The sequence below is a fragment of the Magallana gigas genome, chromosome 5, assembly GCF_963853765.1.
Source record: "Magallana gigas chromosome 5, xbMagGiga1.1, whole genome shotgun sequence".
Taxonomy (NCBI): Eukaryota; Metazoa; Mollusca; class Bivalvia; order Ostreida; family Ostreidae; genus Magallana; species Magallana gigas.
In genome coordinates, this window is record NC_088857.1 from 34068553 (window position 1) to 34093212 (window position 24660).

At 31.7% G+C, this 24660-nt stretch overlaps 1 protein-coding gene across 13 annotated transcripts in view; it reads right to left on the minus strand.

The window, feature by feature from the left end:
* LOC105332384 (transient receptor potential cation channel subfamily M member-like 2) overlaps nt 1–24660 on the minus strand; it is a 70260-nt gene that overhangs the window by 18574 nt on the left and 27026 nt on the right. For 6 of the 13 annotated variants that reach the window (XM_020068971.3, XM_066084681.1, XM_066084682.1 and 3 more), the window contains 16 exons: nt 23303–23437; nt 22412–22450; nt 20901–20960; nt 20368–20566; nt 19635–19771; nt 19145–19245; nt 18761–18986; nt 17819–17914; nt 11612–11688; nt 11220–11322; nt 10697–10825; nt 9053–9091; nt 3763–3909; nt 2914–3168; nt 2555–2729; nt 1462–1621 (listed from right to left, as the gene is read on the minus strand). In XM_020068971.3, the coding sequence (XP_019924530.3) occupies nt 1462–1621; nt 2555–2729; nt 2914–3168; nt 3763–3909; nt 9053–9091; nt 10697–10825; nt 11220–11322; nt 11612–11688; nt 17819–17914; nt 18761–18986; nt 19145–19245; nt 19635–19771; nt 20368–20566; nt 20901–20960; nt 22412–22450; nt 23303–23437 (2078 nt within the window). Of the gene's footprint in view, nt 1–6; nt 198–1461; nt 1622–2554; nt 2730–2913; nt 3169–3762; nt 3910–9052; nt 9092–10696; nt 10826–11219; nt 11323–11611; nt 11689–17818; nt 17915–18760; nt 18987–19144; nt 19246–19634; nt 19772–20367; nt 20567–20900; nt 20961–22411; nt 22451–23302; nt 23438–24660 lie in introns of all 13 variants that reach the window. The other 7 variants (XM_020068974.3, XM_011434968.4, XM_020068977.3 and 4 more) reach the window with 5 other exon arrangements.

The following is a 24660-nucleotide window of genomic DNA, read 5'->3' on the forward strand; positions in this document are numbered from 1 at the left end:
ACTTACTCAAACTGTTAATTTGGTTACTCCTTTGCTTACAACACTTACTGCTACATTGTTGTAGCAATAAATAGAAATGTGAGATCAGACAAAAGGGGGCAGGAAGGGGTGTGCGATCACAATATTCTCGGATCGTGTTAAACCGCATGAACTTCCAAATACTGTCAGTGTCCATTTGTGTAATCTCAAACGTGTAACTGTAATTAGCAATTCAATACATGAAACCCAAAGCTCCAAGATTTTAAAATAATTCATTTTCGTTTATAAATATCAGTTTTATATCAGCATTCCACTGTAAATAAAAAAGGTAATTTTGTGTTAAATACATCATTAAAGTACCGTCTGGCACAGTTGTTTAATTCATGCATGTATTTTATTTCAACAACCTGGGAAACTTGCATGTCAAATATAAAACTCCTACATGAATGTTATCGATTGACCATGCAAGGACAGAATATAATAATACAAAAGCATTCAGGCACTTCATGCTGAAACCATCTATTTTCATACTTAATTTAGACAATGTCCTTCTTACCATTATAATTTTAACTTTAAGGTCTACATTTCAACAAAATGTTTTATTCAAATCTATGTTCTTTAGGGTAAAACCTAATTTTCTAATTGCATGGTCATTATATATCTGTTGTTAAAAATACTGAAAATGTGGTGGCTAAATTTTGAGACAATGAAAATTATTCATTTCTATGGAATTTTTATTTACTGACAATTAATGTTAATCATGCATGATACAAGAAGCGGTAAACTGAATTGGGAGTAGAATCTTAATCACATGAATGGTTGTATCATCGTTTCTAAATGATAAAGTGCAATTGTTTACATACAAGAAGCATATATAGAAAAAGGAGATAGAAACTTTTTTCCATTTTCCACGAAGTATGGAATATTAAGAATTGGGTCAGATAGGAGCTGGCTGTAAACAAATTGAACAATATACAAACTCAAGACTAAGTGAACATTATTTTATAAGAATTTTATATATATAGTCATTATAACAGTGTCACAGAAACAATCTAGACCTATAAATATTTACTTTCAGATTATATTTCCCATATGTTAATTTAAATGGGAAATATTGGAAAATGTTCATTTTTTCAAAAACACATGCTGAATCTGATCAGGACATATTACTAAGCACAAGAAAAAGTCATCAAGAGTTTTGAATAGATTTGTCATTGTATGATTTAATGAAAAATATTCACACATTTTATTGTCTGTCTGTGACAACCCTACAAATCAATTATATTAAGAAGTTTATTGCAATTTCACAACAATCTTTTTTGACAAGAAAATTGCATTTCATATTACTTTGAAATTTATCAATTAGAAATAATCAATAGGGATCTGAAATGCACTGAAACACAATCATTAGTACTAATTAATCAAAATTATTCAAATATCAAGCACAACACAATACCTATTTGGTAACAAAGAAAAACTTACCTGAACATAGCAATGAGTAGGTTTAGAAGTAGAATATTACAAAAGAGCACGTAAAAGCCCATGAGGATTGGCACTGCATATCGACTGACTGCAGAGGGACACCTAGGTAAGCTGCCATTACTGTACACACTGTCATCAAAACTACAGTCTGGCTCTTCCCCTACAAATAAACATTAATACCGAGTTTGTTGATGCTGCAATAATTTAAGGCAATAATATGCCACAAAATATATCTTCATAATGGAAATTTTAAAGAACAGATAAAACCTCCGGTTAGTTTTAGGAATTATTAAAGTTATCAAATACTTTAAACAAGAGGCCCACAGGCCTTGATGCATGGTCACTTGAGTACCATAGCTATTGTTTGCATTTTAATTAGCTTCATTTTGAAGTCTAAACTCCACTGACTGTTATCTGCTTTTCTTATTTCATGTTTGAAAAACATTCATTCATGAGAATGGGGTGGTCAGTTGGTATTGAGATAAATTATGCACCCATACTTGACTATCACTTGTGGTAGTTGTGCCTAAATTGATCTATTGACTAAATTTTCTTAACCAATTAATCATTATAAAGTTAATATATCATACAAAACAGTATAGTACAGCTTCAAATAAAAATATCTGCTTCCTTTCTGTGTCATTCTTGTTCCCTAACTTTATAATTACAGTCTTTTCAAAGCACTTGTGGTCACATGTACATATAAGTATATGATATGTTTTTATATTAAGCAGGTAATTTGGGAGTGTCTGTACTGAATTTAATATCAATGAGATTATCAGATACTGGGGAATCATTTATATTTATATTTGTAGGGGTCAATGTTCATGGGTCATCAAAATTTTCTTGGTTTGTAGGGAAATAATTTCGTTGGTAGCAAGTTTTATTTTGCAAATTAATATAAATCAAATGCTTGCATATATGTTCGTGGGGATGTAGATTCGTGGGCAAGGGTTAACCATGAAAGCCACGAACATTAGTCCCTCACGAACAATGATGATTCCACAGTATTCATGATTTTTTAAGTACAATTAAAGCTCAAAACTTTATCTATTATCACATGAAAATTGCAAAATACTGATGAAAATTTTACTTTCAATATCTTCCAAAAAAAGTTCCCCATACAAGTTCCAGTATCCAAGTCTCATCACATTGTAAACGAGCACTATGCTGAGCTCTGAATTGGGGTACATGACAGAGTATGCTGCTATTGAGTATGACACCACAAACACCATTAGGATGATGATAAAATACAGCAGGTCCTTCAGCTGTAAACAACATGATATACAACATTACAGCAGGCATATTTACAGCATATAAACAGTCCAAGGGAAAGATGCCTAAAATATGAAATGATTGCAGGTAGCACCATTACATGGCATTTTTTTTTTATAAATAAACATTTTAAAGAAGCTGCCATTCATGAATGAATCCAAAGTATTGCCCACTTACCATTCTCCCAATCATGACAAGTTTTGGCCCAAGTTGTTTGTGGACAGAAAATATATGTAATATTCTAAAGAAAAAGATGACCAAGTTGAGAGCCATGACACAACGTGCAGCCTCCAAGGTGGAGTCGAAGGGGAGGAAGCGCAGGACTATTCCCATCACAAAAATAAAAATGGTCGCCACGTCGACGATGTTCCACGGATCAGTTATATAGCTCTGTAGCTTGGTATTGAAGTTCTTGGTCGAGGAGGATTGCATCTATCAAAATATACATTTCACTGGGTTTGTTTAAAACATTTCTAAAAAAATTTAATTGAAATTGGAATTTAGTAAGTATTGAATTTTATTAAAAGCATGCAATTATAACTGCTTTCTTTTTAGTTGAGTTGTTACTAAGCAAAACATTTTTCTGCATGCAGATTTTTTTATTAGTAAAAATAAGAATATATCATAACACAGCATGCCAAATATATATCTATCCAAGCTACAGTATACTACATGCATAATCATTTCATGCAGATTAATATTTTGTTACAAATTACAAATTAGTATAATATTAATATACAACGGCACACATACATATCAATTATTAGCAATCAATACGTCACACAAAACAAAACAAGAAAAAACTAACTGTTACAACTTATTTGCAATTCAAACTTTGAAATCAAATTTACTATATATAATTACTAATGACTGGATACCAAATAATATATAAATAGAGGATCTATATGGGAGAAAAATATTTTCAAAATGCACACAATCAATGAAATTGAAAAAAAGATTTTTTTTTAATGGTATTAAACAAAAGCAGCTAGAGTATGAAGTAACTTTTGGACACAACTGTAATACCTTTTGAGGGGGGTGAAATGAGTGATTTTTGCCTCGAAAACTCTGAGTGTTATTGGAAGCACTGGGGTTGATGATAAGTGAGGCATTTTGATTGGTGGACGTACGATATATTGTAATTCTCTCATATATTGAATACTGCGACAATAACTGTTCAAATTAAAAAACTACATTAGTACAGACAGTGGTACATTGAAACCTATAACTGGCAAAAGTGTGTTTTGCAACATTCCAAAGCAACTGAAACAAACTTCTTTGTCCAATATGCAAATATTAGTTTAGCTGTCCATAACATTTCCCCACCCTCTAATCCCTTAAGAAATACACTGTATATACATGTAGATTAACATACATATAATAGGTACATCATGTAAACAAAATTAACTTGATTTTAAGAATAATAATCCATTTTTTTCTGTACATGTAATTACATATATATATTTAATTTTTACATTTGCAGTATATTTTTTCTTATATGTACATGCACATGAAACAATTGAAAAGCACAAATGTTTATTTCTGCATAAAGATTTTTAGGAATCAAAAGTTTTTCATTGATTATAAACATAATTATGACACACACAATGATTATCAAACAAGATCATGGTTTGCCTAAAGCTTTACTAGCATGTTAAAACACTGCCACCTTCATAATCTCAATTCATATCTCTTTTTAATTCATAAATTAAGTATATAAAATACGTGTATAAGAAAAAAATAGAAATGTTCAAAAAATTGCTTTTTAAATATGAACTTCGTTGGGTCATGATTAAATCTTTCTTAAATTAAATCATGTGACATACCAACCAAGTTGATATCCTAAAGAAGTTTTAAACCATTAATTAATAATGAGTGTTCATGGGTTTATACATGTAGTAGCTGGTACATACTAAATGCATCAATTCAAGTCTTCTAGCTAAACGGGTTCATTGGTTTTAAATTATGTAAAGGATATAAGCCAAAAACTGTCCATTCTGTGAGAGAAAGAACTGATCGAGGCCCGAAGGGCCGAGATCAGTTCTTTCTCTCACAGAATGGACAGTTTGAGGCTTATATCTGACTTAAAACATTCTCCTCTTTTGTTTTAAGAATAGACTGCAACAGGTACACCAGTAGACAATGAAAATAAAGAGAGCTATTTTTAACCACCCCTAACAAAAACATAGGTAATCACAGATTACAAAGCTCACCGAGACGAGACATCACCCTTATGAGACTTCACCTTATGAGACCACCTTTATCATATTAAATGAAAATCATACTTTATGATCTTCGATATTCATGGATTCTGTTTTGACACAATATCATATATCATCTGTTAAAAAATTGTATGATAATCATATGTTCATATGTTAATCAATACAATAATATAAAATTTAATATTGCATCCTATTATATTTACAACATTTATGATACATATATCATATAATACAATAAAATATCATAATAAACAATGATGAGATATGATATTGTAAGGTATGATATGACATTGTATTGTATTATAAGTTATTGTATTTGACCAAATAATACAATATCATAATATATAAAACAATATAGTACTATATTACAATATCATACCACATAATACATCATAACATTGAAAAATATGATATAAGATTGTATAATATAGTATGATATTGTATGATACTGTATCATTTTTGATACATAATATGATATTGTATCATATGATACAATATAATTATCACTTAACATTGTATCATATCAAATCATACAATATTATGTGATAATTAAAAATAAAATATTATATAAAACAATATTATATTATTATACATATTGTATCATATGATACAATTATATATTTTACAATATCATACAATACAATTTCATATGATGCGATAATATATCATATAATAAACCAATATCATAATATACAATATCGTATGATACGATACTATATAACATTACAGTATCATATTATACAATTTCATGTGATAAAATTCTATATTACAGAAACTAATATCATATAATTTTATTATACAATATCGTATGATATATATTATAGAATATACAATATTGTATCATAGGATACAATATTATATTTTGCAATATCTTATGTAATAGTATCATGTGATAAAATAATAAATCAATAATATAATACAATATTGTATCATAATATACAATACTATACATAACGATATCATGATACAATATCATAACATAAAATATTTAAAAAATTGATACAATATCATATCATATCTTATAACTTTTTATTATATTACATATGATATCATATTGTATCATATTAAACAATAATGTTTCATACCATACAATACTATATCATAGGAATCATGTTATATCATTTAACAACAAACACATCTATCTTTCAAGCTGGTTTGAGTGAGGTAGGAAATTTCATTAGCATCCTTGATAATGGAGATCAGGCTCTGCATCTGAAGCAACCTCTGCGTTTCATTTATAATATAGTTAAATCAACTATGCAAGCTATCATCTATAAAACATGTGACCTGTTCCAAAAAAACTAAACCTCATCCAGCATCCGAAACCTATGGCTCAGATTCAGCATTCAAGCCTGTCAGGTGCATCAGTATACATAAGACGCATCTCCATGCAAGTTTGGTGAAGTTCAGACCAGTAATAACTAAGATACCATCATCAGAGGGCACTAGCAATTAAAACCTTAACCTGCTCCAGCATCCGCAACCTATGGCTCAGATTCAACATCCATGCCTGTCAGGTGCATCTGTATCATAAGACACACCATCCATTCAAGTTTGGTGAAGTTAGGACCTGTAATAACTAAGATATATTTTTTAGCATCCTTGATAATCGAGATCAAGCTCTGCATCTGAAGCTTCCTCTGTGATTCATTCATATTACAGTTTAATCAACTATGCAAGTTTGAAATAGTACTATTATCTATTAAACATGTGACCTGTTCCAAAAAACTTAACCATATCCAGCATCTGAAACCTATGGCTCAGACTCAGCATTCAAGCCTGTCAGGTGCATCAGTATCATAAGATGGAAAGTTTGGTGAAGTTAGGACAAGTAATAACTAAGATATAATCATCAGAGGGCACCTGTTTCAAATACTTTAACCAGCTCTAAAACCTTAACCTCCTCCAGCATCCGAAACCTATGGCTCAGATTCAGCATTCAAGCCTGTCAGGTGCATCAGTATCATAAGACGCACCATCCATGGAAGTCTGGTGAAGTTAGGACAAGTAGTAATTAAGATATAATCACCAGAGGGCACCTGCAACAAAAACTTTAACCAGCTCTAAAACCTTAACCTCCTTCAGCATCTGTAACCTATAGCTCAGATTCAGCATTCAAGCCTGTCAGGTGCATCAGTATCATAAGATGGAAAGTTTGGTGAAGTTAGGACAAGTAATAACTAAGATATAATCATCAGAGGGCACCTGTTTCAAATACTTTAACCAGCTCTAAAACCTTAACCTCCTCCAGCATCCGAAACCTATGGCTCAGATTCAGCATTCAAGCCTGTCAGGTGCATCAGTATCATAAGACGCACCATCCATGGAAGTCTGGTGAAGTTAGGACAAGTAGTAATTAAGATATAATCATCAGAGGGCACTTGCAACAAAAACTTTAACCAGCTCTAAAAACCTTAACCTCCTTCAGCATCTGTAACCTATAGCTCAGATTCAGCACCCAAGCCTGCCTGGTGCATCAGTATCATAAGACACCCCATCCATGCAAGTTTGGTGAAGTACGGACCAGCAGTACCTTAGATATAATCATCAGAGGGCACCTGCAACAAAAACTTTAACCTGCTCCAAAAACCTTAACCTCCTCCAGCATCCGAAACCAATAGCTCAGATTCAGCACTTAAGCCTGTCTGGTGCATCAGTATCATAAGACACACCATCCATGCAAGTTTGGTGAAGTACGGACCTGCAGTAACTTAGATATTGCTATCAAAGGGCACCTGCAACAAAAACTTTAACCTGGTCCAACAACCTTAACCTCCTCCAGCATCTGAAATTTAGGACTAAGATTCAGCATCCAAGTCTTTCAAGTCCATAAGTAGGTCCTGATGCATCATCCATGCAAGTTTGGTGAAGATAGGACAAGTAATAGCTTAGAAACAGGACCTGCAACAAAAACTTTAACCAGGTCCGGACGCCGACGCCGACGGTATAGCATAAGCTCCCCCTGACTTCGTCTCGGTGAGCTAAAAAGCAGTCCTGAGTAGAATTCTGTTTCTATTGTCTACTTAGTGGACAGGTACAGGTGACTTTTTAGGTATAACTTGAACTGCTTGATTTTTTATTCATTCTACTTGTGTCTTAGTACCGAGATGTCTTCCTCTGATGGAGAAAGCATTTTCTTAACTCGGTCAAAATTCAAAGATGATAATGAAAATCATCCAAACACGGATGGTGTTCTAAGTGACATTTTAGATATGGAGGCTGGGCCAGATTTTGATTTAATTCAGAACTGTGTCTTTTCTGTTATCTCTGATGAAGATATGATTAACGCCAGTCAAAAAGTAGAGAGCATTGATAGGTTTTTAAAACCTCTGAATCAGCAGGATTTGGATGACTTAATACGGAGTGGTTTGTCTAAGAAAACGGACATTGAGCAGGGAAATATTTCTTTCAAATTTAACTTTTGAAATCCTTAAAACACATACCCGGTATGTATAACCGGTGAAATCTGGATTTGAATACTATTTTCCTGATTCCACAGATATATACAACTGCATTTGGATTATTTTCCACTCGCGTATAAGTGCATTTGAATTATTTTTCAGAGATGTATCAGTTCATTTGGATTATCATATTTCAGAGCACGCTTAATTAAATTTCATTTTGTTTTCAGATGTATGGCTTTGCATGGTATTTGTTTTATTACACGTCACCTGTACCTGTCCAATAAGTTTACAATTACAATCCATTATTTTTTATTGGGCAGTTTTCAATGTCCATTCTTTAAAATAATGGACAGTTTTTTAAAACTTATTGGACACTTACAGGTAACTTATTGGATTTGTTTTCAAATTTACAAGTACTTTATGCTATATAATAGCTTAAAATAACAAAGGATTGCATAACGAAAATGTTTTAATAGTAGTTAAGAGGAAGGAAAAAATATCAGTATCGTTAATATAGTTACAGCTAACAATTTCATTAGTGTATTGATTTTAATAAGTGTACTATGACAGTGAGGGTGATACATAAAATCTGGTGAAAGAAATCACAGAAATCGTGCTCACAAATTGTTCTCTGTTAAGGGGGAATAGTTTTGGCCAGTTAAACAGTAGGAAAATATATAGACATCTTACTGAACAGGGTGTCCAATTACTAAAGGTATGATCTGTAACCTATTCAATGTTTCGGAAATAATATTATCTATTATCTAATATATCTATTTTGATATTCTTTAAAATACAGCAAACCTTGTCTTAAAAATTCTCAGGCAAGACTAGATCCTTAAATTTTTACTGGATAAGACATGAACATTTGCATTTTAACCTTAACTTTAAGTGTAAATACAATCTGTAACCCAATTTTTATTTGCGATGACTTTATTTCCCGATTTATAAAAAATAAACTGGTTCTCTGCAAGTAATACTAATAGGGATGTTTGTAACCTAACTGGTTGGTGGTGGCAAATCATTGCGAAAAACAAGGCAGAGACTTGCAAACATTGAGTATTTTTTTTAACTCAAATAAAAGTTGGTTAAATGTATCATGTTCTAATAATGTTAACAAAATTAATGCAACAAATTTACCTTTATAACTTTATAACAAGAGGCCAAGTGGCCACATTGCTCACCTGGACAACACTAGTCATAACAGATCAAATCAGCTTTAGTTAAGGTATCAATCAATACCAGTAAAAATATTTGGACAATTTAGTAGAATATAGATCTTGTCTTAAAAATTTCAATTTTTTTCCTCACATGTATATTTTATATTAAACATTAATTATCTTTTGTTGTTTTAGTTTTGGAGATGAAGAATTTTCAAGAATTTTCTCTATTTATTACTTTATATATTTAAAAATTTAACACCCCTTTCTGGTTCCATTCATTTTCTTGGAATTATGATCTGAAAAACCTTCAATCTACACTTTACCTATAGAAGTTCCCACACAAATTTCAGCTTACCTGACGAAATGGTTTTTGAGAAGAATTTTTCAAAGTTTATTAATATATATATTTAAAAATTTAACACTCCTTTCTGGTTCCATTCATTTTCTTGGGATCATGATCTGAACAAATATAAATCTACACTATACCTTAAGAAGTTCCCACACAAATTTCAGCTTACCTGATGACATAGTTTTTGAGAGGAATTTTTCAAAGATTTTTCGTTCAATCTGTAAATATGTAGGCCCCCATTAAGGCCCATTCTAAACCCAGGGAATTCATGATTTAACTTAATCTGAATCTACACTACCTAAAAAAACTTCTGCACAATTTTCAGTTTTTCTGGCAAAATGGACATTGAAAAGAATATTTTTTTAAATGGGTGCCAACATATTTTCAATAGTTCTAAATCATATCTCCTTGAAAGAAGGCATTGCCCTTTATATGAACAAACTTGAATCCCCTTCACTCAATTATACTTTGTGTCAATTTTATTAAAATTGGCCCATGCGTGGTTGTGGGGAAAAAGTTTTATACAATATGATAAGTTTAGACAACAGACAATGAGCATATTTTGATCAGAAAAGTTTTTTTGATTCTTTGACTCAGGTGGGCTAGCCTAATACGTGCATAAAAACAACCTTTTTAAATATTTGTAATTTGCCCAATGAGAATTGATCTATAATTGCCAATAAAATGATTACCCAACCATATTAGCTAGATCTTGAACCAGCAATATTAATACTAATCTTTGCAAATACATCATTTCCTTTTGTGGTTATATATATAATTGTATCCCCACAAAAATGAAACGGTATCTGTCTCCAAGGTTACCTGTCGGACCTCCTCAGCAAATATGCTAAACACCCAAATAATCAGGATAATCTCTTCATTGGAGACATCTTTATTGAACTTGACCAGAAGGATGTAGCTGTACAGCCCCAGGAATATCACATAGGACAACTGGAAATTAAAAACAGAACATAGTATGTTAGCAATCAGTTGTTGATCTCTAATTAAGAGGACTAGATAGTCAAGGCCATTTCTAGGCTACATTAACTTTCTTGTGATGAAAATTTTTGAATAATTAGATATTGGGGAACGCTCAAATTTTGAAGCGGAATTTTTGGACTTTTTCTGAATTAATATTAGTTTAAGGTCCAAAATAACATACGTCATAGTTTTAGGTAGATTTGATGGTTAATTTGTTGACAACCCAGCCTCCTTGCATTGAATTTGGGCAATTGTGTTCTACATACACTCCTTATTTAGCTATTAACTGCAAGGTCCTAGCCAATAACTGGTTCAGAACCAGTATGACATTTGAAAGCATAGAATTGCAAATGAAAATGCTTACCACATTATGCGCAAAAATAATGACAGGTGCTGTATAAAAATAATACAGCTTTTTCCAAAAGCTGAGATTTGATGGTTTTGATTCATAGTCCACCTGCGGGTCTCTAAAAAGACAAAGTTATTATTTAAACAATTACAAATATAGATAGTACCACCCACAACTGGTTTTAATGGTGCATTTTGTACAATAGATGTTGATTTTATGATAACCATGTATATGTATATATTAATTTTATGTTAACATTTTTTGAGTTGACCTTTAAGCTTTTGCAAAAGGCTGTACATGAGATATATTGTATTTATATTGTTGCAACTTGAACTTTACACATTTGGTTGAATTTCCAAACAGTTTAACACTTCAGTTATGAATGCTCCAATGTTAGGTAAACTTACTCTTTTTCCTCTTTTACGGGTATAGAGCTCAATGTTTTCTGCTTTTCTAGTTTTCTTTTTTTGTCTCTGAGAACACCCTTCAAAATACAAATAAATAAATTTGATTTAGATGTACTTTGTAAATATTTGTATGTCATCATGCATTAATCTTCTTGACGAAAAATAAGTTTGTACAATTAATTTGTAATGTTATCTGTATAATCATCAAACATCAAATCTAAAAAAAAATCTGTGGTGTACAAACAGTTAATACAATATTGTATACATTCAAAGTTTTGTCAAATGATGTGATTATTTTTATTCCAATCTTAAATCAACTTGCGCAGGTAAGTTGAAAAGAGTCAACTGTTGAGGTGGTCACGTGATATTATTTAACAACTGATTTTATCATCTGATTCACAATTTATGACACTCTCACTGTATGATTTTAGACCACCCGAATCTATTAAGAAAATGGGATGGGATGTTGCATGAAAAATTCCATGATGTGACCATTCCTTTAAACATTCAATTAACTTCATTCTCTTCAAGTGCAAATGTGTGTGATAATAATGTGCATGGTTGTAGGAGCGCTAATTGGCTTTTGAAATCATTAAAAGCTTAATAATACGGTAATGTTTACATATTGACTTTAATAACAAACACATCGCTCACCTAAGCAACAATGGCTTTATATGGGTGTTGAAAGGATATTGTGCCATATGGCCCCACGGTAGAAAAACAAAAAAAAAGAATACCATAAAATAAATTGTATCCAAATTTTACACTTATTTTCCTACACTTAATAATCTTTGACATTGTACCCTTATGAAATATCATTTTTACCAAAAATAAGATCCTATGCAAGAAACAAGAGGCCCATGGGGCCACATCGCTCACCTGAGCAACAATGGGCGTTCAAAAGATATTGTGCCATATGGCCCTCGGTAGAATAACAAATCAAAGGCCGGAACGGCCACAAAGGCGTCGAACTGACTTTTTCTTTTATATAGAATGATATCAATAATTTGAATTTCTGTTAATTTAATAGTTGTATATCAAATAATTTTAGACATAGAATAGAGAAGTATATGAATTATGTTTTGTGCTGCTTTAAAAACAAAAATAAGTTTATTTTCTTATGAAATAGGTATTGGTGCTTTTACAATTCAATAACTCATTATGGTTACAAAATTCGAAGAAATGTCAAAGTTTAAAATAAATTATTTTCTTTGAACAATTTTCACAGGTTCGTGATTTGAATACATTAACAGTATGTCCCTAATTATAATAATAAAACATATTTTTATATTTATTTCAATTCCCGTTTGAAACAAGATTCCCTATGGTACTGTTGTTTACAAACAAATCCACAACACGTGCTATCTAAAATGCTCGACCAGATCAACTGCATTATCGTGTTTATTTTTAGCAACAAAATCACTAGATACGTTTATCGCTTACATTTATTTTGGAGACCGTGCCCGATAAGAAATAAATTTACATCGCAAATTTTATTTCTTTCGGGCACGCTCTCCAATTAAAATGTAAGCGATAAACTAAAATAATATTTAGTGAATGTTTACACCTGATTGTATTCATCCGCCATTTCTTGATTAAGCAAATTTATACTTATGCAATGAGTTGTCAATAACCAGGTAGGCAAAGTTTGTTTTTTGGTACACAATTTAGTTTAATAAATGGAATAAAAATCTTGTAATACGTTTAAAACTTTAAGGAACTTATTTCTTATGCGCATTTAAAAAGCGGTGCAGTGCATGAATTTGGACGATTGCCAATCCAGACGATCGCTAGAAGGCTGTCGAGCATTAGCTCGACGCCTTAAAAACTAAATATCGTAAAGTATTCGAATTTTACACTTATTTTTGCATACACGTAATCTTTGACATTGTACCTTCATGAAATACTGTTTTTACACAGAATAAGAAAATCCTACGCAAGATATAGAACTAAATATTTGGTAGGGGTACACTGTTATATAACTTACTTCTAATTCCCTGTATTTTCGTTCTCCCCCCCCCTCCCCCACTTAATAAAGCGATCAAAATATATGAGAGCATATAGGTACATTTTCTTCCTCAACTACTTACTAGTTATTGTATTTTTTTTTTCAAATATAATAGTTATTGTATTTTATAAAAAAAAATCCTACATGTATATATGTGTAAAGAAAATTGCATCTCAATGTGTAAAGAAAATTGCATCTCAATGCGCTCAATTTCTCAAATTAAAAATATTCAACAATTTAAATTTGTCTTCTCCATAATAATTAAATGACTGTTGTTTACCCCGCGTAAACTCGTGACTTTTATAACTTTACTCACACTTGATTGATGAATACACTGGAATGAAAAATGTTGTCACGTGACATGTTAAAGAGCTATAAAAATCAATGTTACCGTATTGACAGGCACATCACTCGAATTTACTATGGCCCACCCATTATTTTCATTTTTATTCAAAAATAACAAATGGCTACAAACCAGGATAATTTTGCGCTGTAATATTTTCTTAGGAATAGCGATAATTCTTTTATCCCCGCAACAGAAATGTGTCAGAACTATGGAAACTGTTTTAACGATGTCGTTTTTATTTACTCACATTTCACATTATTCATTGTATAAAGAGGGGGCCCCAGAGAGTAGTTATATACGGCATATTATTCTTTAATTTTTTTGTGTACAAGTATTTAACATACCATAATTCATATAGAATTTCTAATGATCAACCAAAATTTCAGCGTCAATCGTAGAAGATGAGCTCAAAAGTTTGCTAGGTTTGAGTCATATTTTGTTCACATGAGTTTATTACATTCAGCTTAAGATTTTTAACTTGGTATTTCATATTCGGCATTTAAAATGGAAAAAAAATGAATGGCCTCAGATCTGTGTACAAACATAGAATTGTGAGCAAATCTCTGTATCTTGCTTATAATTCGAAGCTTAACACTCAAATATGGTAAGTAAATAGAAATTGTAAACAATTAAACACAAGAAACATGCACTATAACAAATTAAGAACACAATTTACTTTTCAAAATGAATCATATACATGTAAATACCTACATAGTTCCGTCAGCGATATTAAACTCTATTTAAACTGCAGAATAAACTCGAGAAAATGCCGAGCATCTAAACAAAACATATTGCATTATTCTACCATTACGCAAAAGATGATACCGAATTAACGGTAGCCTAAATTAATTGCATTTTAGTTCTTTCTTAATACATCAGATGTTGCTTAATTTGCGCAGGTAAAGAGAAAACTGTTTGATTTACCGAAAGTCTCTGTTTGATTTGATACGTAAAAACCAGGAAATACAAGCGACAGTTCCCAGGTTAACGCATAGCATAAATGAAAACGAAATTACGAAAATCACAACAAGCTAACACCACCGTCATATGTGAAAACTGTCAACGCATTGAAATATCTAGCCTCAATTTACTTCACAAAATCGGCACCAATGTATTCTGCATGTTTCAAAGATTCCCTTCGTACACGAACTGTTGCACAACAAACAAATTCATCATTGTCAGATCGACCCGTTTATCATATAGTGTCATGGCTGCTTTAAACAAAGAACCTCATTTTAGAATTATGGAATACGAGTCTTGGTAAAATGGGTAAGCAAACCCGGGCCGGGAACAAAATAAAAGCCGGGGCAGATCGGCAATCGTCAATTCTAATTACGCATTATTTTGCAGCAATATTTACAGCGAATACAAATATACTGGTCAGTAAATATCTTGAAATTTTAATGAGATTGGCAGATTAAAAACTGTCAATCTTTTGTTTTGCCCTGGCCCGGTCATGCCTATTCATTTTACCAAGACCCATGGATGCTATAATTTGCTTGAAACATGCCTTTTCTTTCTTATTATTTTCGTAATAACTCAGATTTGAAACAGAATTAGCCCATAATTTTTGCAATTTATATTTTCCTTCCCATAAGGATTATTCATGCTAAATAACGTTGAATTTGCTTCAGTAGTTCTTGAGAAGAAGATTTTTAAAAATGCACCCCCCTTTTTTACAGTTTTGAGGTTTTCTCCGCTTTCAATGAAAATTTTTCTTTCATTTCTGCAATTTATTTTCATCTTCCATAAGAATGCTTTGAGCCAAATTTGGTTGAATTTGGTCAAGTGGTTTTAGAGAAGAAGTTCAAAATGTGAAAAGTTTACAGACGGACAGACAGACGGACGGACAGACGGACGACAGACAAAATGTGATCAGAATAGCTCACTTGAGCTTTCAGCTCAGGTGAGCTAATAAAACTAAATTTTTGGTAGGGGTACACTCTTAACTTCCAATTTCCTTTACATGTATTTTAGTTCTGCCCCCTCACTTTATAAAACGATCAAATTATATATGAGATATGCATATAGGTATACATTCATCTTCAACTATATTGTACTAGCTAGTTATTTTATTTTTAAAAATTCCTATATGTGAAAGAGGAAAATTGTACCTCAAGGTGCTCAAATTAAAAACATTCAAAAATTTAATTGGTCTTCCGCATTATAAGGATTGTTGTTTACCAGGCGTGAACTTGTGCTACGATTTATAACCTTACTCACTTGATCGATGAATTCACTCAAATGAAAATTTTGTCATGCGATATGTTAAAAAGCTATTACATATATAATCAATGCATAGGCGTCGGAACTGGGGGGAGGGGGACACCCCCCCCCCCCCCCCGGCCACTTTTTTGGCAAAGTTAGACATAGCCGTACTCAAAATCTTTCTCTTTCATCGTATAAGGAGGGGACCCCAAAAAGTTGTTACTGCATATCATCCTTATAATTTTTATGTACAAGTATTTAACGTTTAGTGAGACATTTCTAGGGATAAATCAACATTTCAGCGTCAATCGTAGAATCATAAGCAAGATACAGAACTCACAATTCTGCTTGATTTGAGTCAATTTTTTCTTCACAAGAGTTAATTACATTCAACTTAAGATTTTTAAACTTGGTATTTCCTATTCAGAATGAACAAAAGCACGGCCTTAGTTCTGCGAGCAAAGCTCTGTATCTTGCTTATAATTCGAAACTTTTTAACACAGCTGAATGTGGTTAGTAAAGAGAAAATTGTAAACAATTAACACAGAAGAAACATGCACTTAAACAAAGAAAGAGCACAATTTATTTTTCATAATATATATATACCTATTAGTATATATTTCTAACAGCAAAAACAATCTCCGTTTAGACTGAAAATGCAGAGCATCTTAACAAAACACGCTGCATTATAATCAACCATAACCTAGAGATCATACCGAATTACCAATAGAATGTATAGTATTTATAATATAATATGTTGTTAGTGCATCAGATTTTGCTCATCTTGCGTAGGTAAACAATTAACTGTCTAATTTACCGAAGTCTATATTTGATTTCATACGTAAAAATTCCAAAATACAGGCGATATTTCCCCTCAAGTTAAAAAGCATAAACAAAATTCAAAACAACGTAAAACCACGGTCATGAGTCAAAAATGTCATCGCATTGAAAGATTTAAACTTAATTCACTTCACGAAATCGGCACAAATATATTTAGAATGTTTCAAGTGTATCCCTTCGCACGTAAACTGTTGCACAACAAGCAAATTCATCTTTGTCAGTTTGACCCATTTGTCATGCGTCAACATTCAAACATGGCTGCCTTATACAATGAACTTTCGTTTTCGATATAGAATATCGAACCTGAAGTTATAAACTGATTGACAGCGATTATCTCTTTATTTTTATTTTCGTAAATTACTCAAATTTGAAACAGAATTTGCCGATATTTTCTGCAATTTATATTTTCCTTCCCGTAAGGATTATTTTTGCAAAATTACGTTTAATTTGATTCAGTAGTTCTTGAGGAGAAGATTTTTTAAAATGCACCCCCCTTTTTCTACAGTTTCGAGGTTTTCTCCGCTTTGAAAAAAGATCGGTCTTTCATTTCTGCAATTTATATTTGCCTTCCCATAAGGCTGCTTTGTGCCAAATTTGGTTTAAATTGGCCAAGCAGTTTTAGAGAAGAAGTTCAAAATGTAAAAAAGTTTACAGACGGACGACGGACAAAATTTGATTAGAATAGCTCACTTGAGCTTTAGCTCAGGTGAGCTAAAAACAAATCAGTTATCAATGCCATTATCATATATCTTTATATCACTACCAAGGCTATGACATTGTCAGAGATTAATGCTTTTGTCCCTACCTTCCTCTCAAGGTTCTCAACACCATCTTGGTCACTGTTATCCTTAAACTTGATCACAGGAAGTATCAGAGGGGGTATAAAGACGCACAGCAACAGCTAGAACAAAAACAACAATAGACTTATTTTTGAAGGTGCTGCTGGACAGGAACCTCCCAGGCACATAGCAACAAGCAGGGAGCTTGATCTATTCTATGTTTTTGAAAAAAAGTTGTTATTTTCTTGTACTTTTCTATGAAAAGATGCTAAATGCAAACTTTTTAAACAAAAGTCTAATTTGCTTAAAGCTATTGCATAAAAAGTATATGGAACAATTTATCTGATTTCTCTTGTAAAAAGTTAGTGTACAGTAATAATAATTGTTTTGAAAATTCATTATTAATACATGTATTATATTGTTCAAGCATTTTTTAGGAATATTAGAAAGGCCATAACAATCTCTTGGTCACGAAACTTAAAATAATTAAGTGTTTCCTTTTATGCATGCAAGCTAACTGTTAATGAATAGAGAAACAAGAACAGACAACTCTGGTTCATGCGCAAATATGGTAGAATTATTGCACACATTTCCAGCTGATCAGAGAAGCTTTACAAAAGTACAAGTTGCATTAGTATTTGAGTACAATACGATGCTCATGTTCTGCTTTAAACATCACAATAAATACTTGGTCAATCCTGTCAGAATTTTTTTTTACCGATTGCTAATTTGTTTTTCCTACTGTGCAATTTTGAATACAATAATTTCCTAGATCATGAGGAAAATTATGGTGAGAGCATTTTAACATCCCGTGTATATAAGCAGGTATACACAAGTCAGCGTTTTTCCTTTGGGGCTTCACACCTTGATCAATTAGGCTCCAACCCCACCTGAACTTACCTGAGGTAAACCGACCGGTTGAAAACCTTGTTCTTTAATTTGAATGTTGCAGTTTTACTGGTACCTACCTGCAGCAATTGATTGTCCAAGGACAGATTGCCCATCCAAACATTATTCAGCAGTGTCTGACAGGCTGTTTGGGAGATGAATTTCTTGTTGTTAGATTCAACAGCTAGAAGTACACAAGTGGCAGCCCCCCAGTGCTCCAACTCACGGATTAGAAGGTTCTGTGCCTTCTTTTCCTCCACATCATAACACTCATTCAACACAGCTATGGCAAGATTGGAGAATTCTCTGGAAGCATATGTACATTTGACAAATTAAGTCAATTTTCCATTTAATTAAATGCATATAGCTAGCATGCAAATAGCAAAATATCACAGAAAAACATGCAACTCAAATGTAAAATTTGATGAATTTAAATCAATAAAAAAAATAAGCATTGAATGTACTGTGAATTTTCTTTGAGTTTTTTGGCTAACTCAGTGTCATCTGTCTGTCTAGAGAGTGAGTTCAACATCCCACTGGCCACGAGAGCTGCTGCTGTAGCATCCTATGATGAAAATGTAAAAATTGATAAATCAGAAACAGGATTTCAATATCTGTAAAACAACATTACAAAATTAATGCAACTTTGATACTAAATGAAATTAATATTCTCCCAATTAGGTATCCAACAACATATGAGGCACACAAAAAATCTATAACATTTACAGCCAGTAGGCAGTTCCAACAATTTTTTGTCAACTGCTAGCTTTCACAATAAAGGAAAAACTATACACTTATTGCCACATGTACCATTTGGAAGGGTAGATCAGAAATGTGGCAGTCATGATTTACAATGAGATATGGAAAATTATCATTCTTTATTCTAAATTCAAATTTTAATAAAAATTTGCCATGAATGATAGAAAATCTCAAATGGATGCAAATGGATGGTACCTTTCCTCCTTTCCATAAAATTTTGGCCATTTCCTGTCGGTTGAGTAAAACTGCCCAAAGAAATAGTTCCTGGAAAGGGTTGTCAAAATCGGGGACTTGAAATTCATCTGATGTCAATAATTCATTTTCCACTGTCTCTAAAAAAAAAAAAATAAACAGAAAAATTAACTTTTGAAGCTTTTTTTAATTTGTTTGTCAAGCAATTTTCATGCAACTCAATTAAAGCTTCTAGTTAACATTTCTAAGCAATATTCAAGGCAGTTCGCCTGTAAAACTATAACTTCAACTCAAACTGAATGTGCTTAGATAATAAAAAACTTAAACCAAATATTAAAGTTTAAGCAATGAATAATATATTCAATATATAGTCACAAAATTTTTGCAAAACTTAGTTTTCTTACTTAATACTGAAAACTAACAGATCCAAAAATTGTATTCCCACGAATAAGCAGAAAAAAAAATGCAATCACAAAAATTGGCTCCCAAAATTTAAATGATTCCACAGTATTTCTAAAGAAAAAAATAATGGCTAAAAATGTAAAAAATACTCATCTAGTATATTAAAAATTAACTTGTATATGATAAATGAATAAATTTTGTACTTGAATTCATTAGATAATCATGATTAATTATCATCATTTATTTTCAGTTGTCTTTCAAAAAAAAATTCTTTTCTCTCTCTCTCTCTCTCTCTCTCTCTCTCTCTCTCTCTCTCTCTCTCCACATTGAGTACCTTGTTTTTGTCCTGTTGCCATGGACAGTATTCCCTTCTTGATTCCTGGCATTCCCATACACTTGGCCGACACCCCGTCCAGTAGGTATTCCACATCTAGATCCCTGACCTTGGGGTCAATCAGGTACCATGGTGTGTAGAAATCACCAATCAGATCCTGGATCAGGCATCCAACATCCACCAAGGAAATATACTTCTCCTGAGTAAAGAAATCAGCAGATTTTGGGTATTGTGCTCTTATGATTAAAAACCTCTCTATCATATATAGCCTCATGAGTAAGATTAATCCTATCTTATGGAGTCATTCCAAAATTGGAAAAAAAAACTTCAACTCATATTTGTGTGCTATATGTCTAATATTTCAATATATCAAGAAGTTTTGATCAATCTTCTGCGTTCATTTGAGAAATATTGGTAAGAGTAGCTTTATTTAAAAAACAAACCTTATCTGCACATTTAAATATGTGTAAGTCCTATTATAAAATAAAATATAATATAATTGTTATTCATATGAATTCACGAGTTTCACTTACATTTCCATTTTTTCGGCGAATTTTGTCCAGGAGCTGATAGAGCTGGATATTCTTGTTTATCTGAAATAAAGAAAAGTAGTAAGGTTGTGATAAATAGCATTCCATATTATGTTTGACTGCATTTGTTTCATCATACCAGAATGAAAAGACACAGCAGCGCAGTCAAATGTCTTCACATGAATTGGTCAATTGGTTACAGATTTAAGTCAACATAATCATACTGATAACAGCCATGATCAAACTGAAAGATTTCATTCCTATATGTTAAACAATTTCAAAAGATTATCTAATTTAAAATACTACTATAGGTATCAGTAAAAAAATTTTTTATATGAATCATCTAAAATTTGAACGTAAGAAATTCAATTAAAAGAAATGCCATCATAACAAAAAGCACATTAACACACCTTAATAAAGAAGCTAGATGAGTACTCCAAATCCATCATAAAGCGTGCCCTTTGGGCTTTATTGGATTTGAATCACACCCTAACCAAAATTATCACATCATTAATACTCAAAGAATGATCCCTTATACCTAAAAACAAAAATTACATCTTTCCATACCCAACAATTATCGTAATAAAGGTTGCGATTGCATTTACTATAGTCTCCATCAACACCAAATCACAAAATGATTATTAGTGATTTTGTACTCATCCATCAAATCCCTGTAGCATCAATGCCAAAATAATTCATAAAACTGTACAGATTTTTCAAGTAAAAGATTATAGTCTAACACTGTTGATGTATAATTCTTCCGTTTTTTACCACAGCAATATAAGCATGTGGATCGAGCAACATCTGCTCAGGACCAAGGAATTTTTTAAAGGTTTGGCTTCATTATCTCACACAAACTTAACTTAAAAAATACCCCAATGGCATGTCTTCCACCAGCATTTTTAACTCTTTCAAAATACAAATGCATTAAATTTCCTTGTTTATATATCTGTTGTGTGTTAATTTTAAACTTCCACACACAATTTTAGATATATATATCACTCAACTATCAGTTACATGTGAGGATATAGCTACAAACCAAAAAATGCTTAAATCTTTCTCATTTCTTTGTTTATGAAAAGTTTAATGTAGAAGAATGTAAAATTTGTTACTGCAAACAAACTTCAATTAATTCCCAAAAAACTTTTTTGCAAAGATGGAGGAGCCATTTGAAAAACTGTTTCGTCATTACGCCGTATCTGTGAGATATGCATTCAAGATGAAAGAGGCTAGTACAGGCTACTAGCAGCTTAGACTTGAATCTTGGGTCAAAATCTGAGATTTCAGTTTTTACATGTCCCATTTAACTGGCATCACACAACTGGCTTATTAAAACCAGTTTTAACCAGATCACATTAAAAAAAATCGAGGTACAGTATTTAGGGGGTTTTTTGTGAATGAAAACATGTTTTGTTTTTTTCTAATTTGACTAGGTGATGCAAAAAAAGGATGTATTAGTACCCAAGCAAACAATAGTAAATGTTGTGACAGCATATAGTTCACATAAATCTAACCTCTTGCATCATATTACTTGATGAGTCATATAAGTCTCTCTGAAATTAAAGAAATTTATAATATGTATATAACCGTGACCCCGATTCAAAATCTGCTTGAGCAGACTGCATTATCTCAAACAACTAACTTGGCTGAGAGATACCAATGCAATCAACAGATATTAAAATTTCACAATATTCGAAAGGATTCATGCGTGTAATATATTGTTGTGTTGTCTCTCATTGGTAGAATTTTTTTTAATTGGCTTACCTGGTCAGATATTATTCAAACTATTTCTACATCATTTAGGAATTTTACTGATTAAGCACAAAGCATGTCAATGTCTAAAAGATTGTTTTATTATGAGTATTAATTATTATTAATTAAGAATCTTTTTTTTTTCTTTTTTTCTTTTTATTTCAACATGACCACCATATGCTCAAGTGCAGTTTTAATCATATGTCACTTTATTGGGTTTTTTCTTCTTTAAAAAAAACCCATGAAATAGTTTTATTTTGAACAGTTCCAAAATTGTCTGACCAGATGAGCCAATTACAAAATTCTACCAATATGACAAATAAAACTCATGTGAACAACATGTTACAATCATGGGTAGATGAAGAAATAGAGCACTATCTTGTCTCAACCAATTCTTCAAATACAGTCAAACCTCGTTATCTCGAAACTATGGGACTGGTTAAAAACTTTGAGATATCCAATTATTCAAGATATCAAGGGTAAATCACTTAAAAGTATAGGTAGTTGGGACTAAAAAATCACTTTGACTTATCCATTGTTTTCGAGATATCGGTGTTCGAGATAACGAAGTTCAACTGTAACTAATGTGATGGAACATATACAAATAAACAGTAAAACGCATATGTTCAATCATCTTCAAATGGTCGACTCACATGGTTGTAGAGCTTCAGTAGCCTTTTCTTGGTGAGGAAATCTTTGAGGTTAACCCCATTATCCATCAACAGTTCCACAAACGTGACTCGATTCAAAATCAGGGCAGACTGCATTATCTCAAACAGCATACTTGGCTGAAAGATATCCAATCAAACGATGTTAAAATTTAACAAAATTTAAAAAGATGCATGCATGGTTGACTTGATTGAATTATTACACTGTAATAAATTATGCAATTTTATTTCTCTTGTTCTACATTTTGAACATTTAATTTTGCTCCGTTTGCATTTAATAACATTAACCTTTTTGCACTCACCATGCTCCAAACTACTTGTACTCTAGCTGTGTTTTAATTAGCATCATTTTAAAGATTTTTAAAATATATCATCATTCAGTTGCTTTTTACTTTGTTGTATTCCCCCTACCTTCATGAATTTTTTAGTCCTTAATTTTGACCATCTGGGTTTTGTGGGACAAAACATTCAAACTTTAATTTTAACATGCCAATAACAATAATACATCTTCTACTAGGAAGTCTTATCTTCTTGCAAGATCAAGTTATTACATGTACATAACATTTCTCTATTTGGAGGGGGATATGAGGCCCATATTGATGCTATGGAAAATGTTACTTTGTTAAAATAAATTAAAATTTACAAATTTATTTTTTGTTTTTCAAAGAGTACAATAAATTTCCATATCATATATAACACGTGCAATAATCTCCAAATACGTTGTAATACATGTAGATGCAAATTTGTTTTTATTAACACTTCATAAGTTTGTTTAATAAGGCCTCATGTAGATAAAATTATAACTATATAAAATCCATGCATGCTAGAGCTCGATCCATTAAATGATATTTTATATTTTCCGAACCATTAAAAAAAACTTTAGAATGTATTAGAATATTAAAATCAGCAAAAAAATATCCATAAAGATATGGAATATTTTATAATGTAAAACACTCATACACTGTATTTGTAATATGTATATATATATAGTGTATTGGTATGTAGAAAGTGTTTCAGCAAACTAACCTCTTTCGATACAATCTGTGTATGGTACAGTAAAATCAAAACGTAATGTCAAACATGGCTTTGGCTACATAATTTCTTAATATTCATAATTTAACTTAACATTAAGTAATTTAAAAATGAATAAAAATTCAAACAACATTGTCATATCAGATATTACAATTTGAAGCATAAGAATTGTTTTAACTAGAATCACTGAATTTGATGAAAAACTGTTAAAAACAAACAATGGCAGTCAATCATCACACTTTTTTTTACCGTTCAAATAAATATGTATACCAAATTAGATTGACTTTTAAACATTTCATGAATTGAAAATA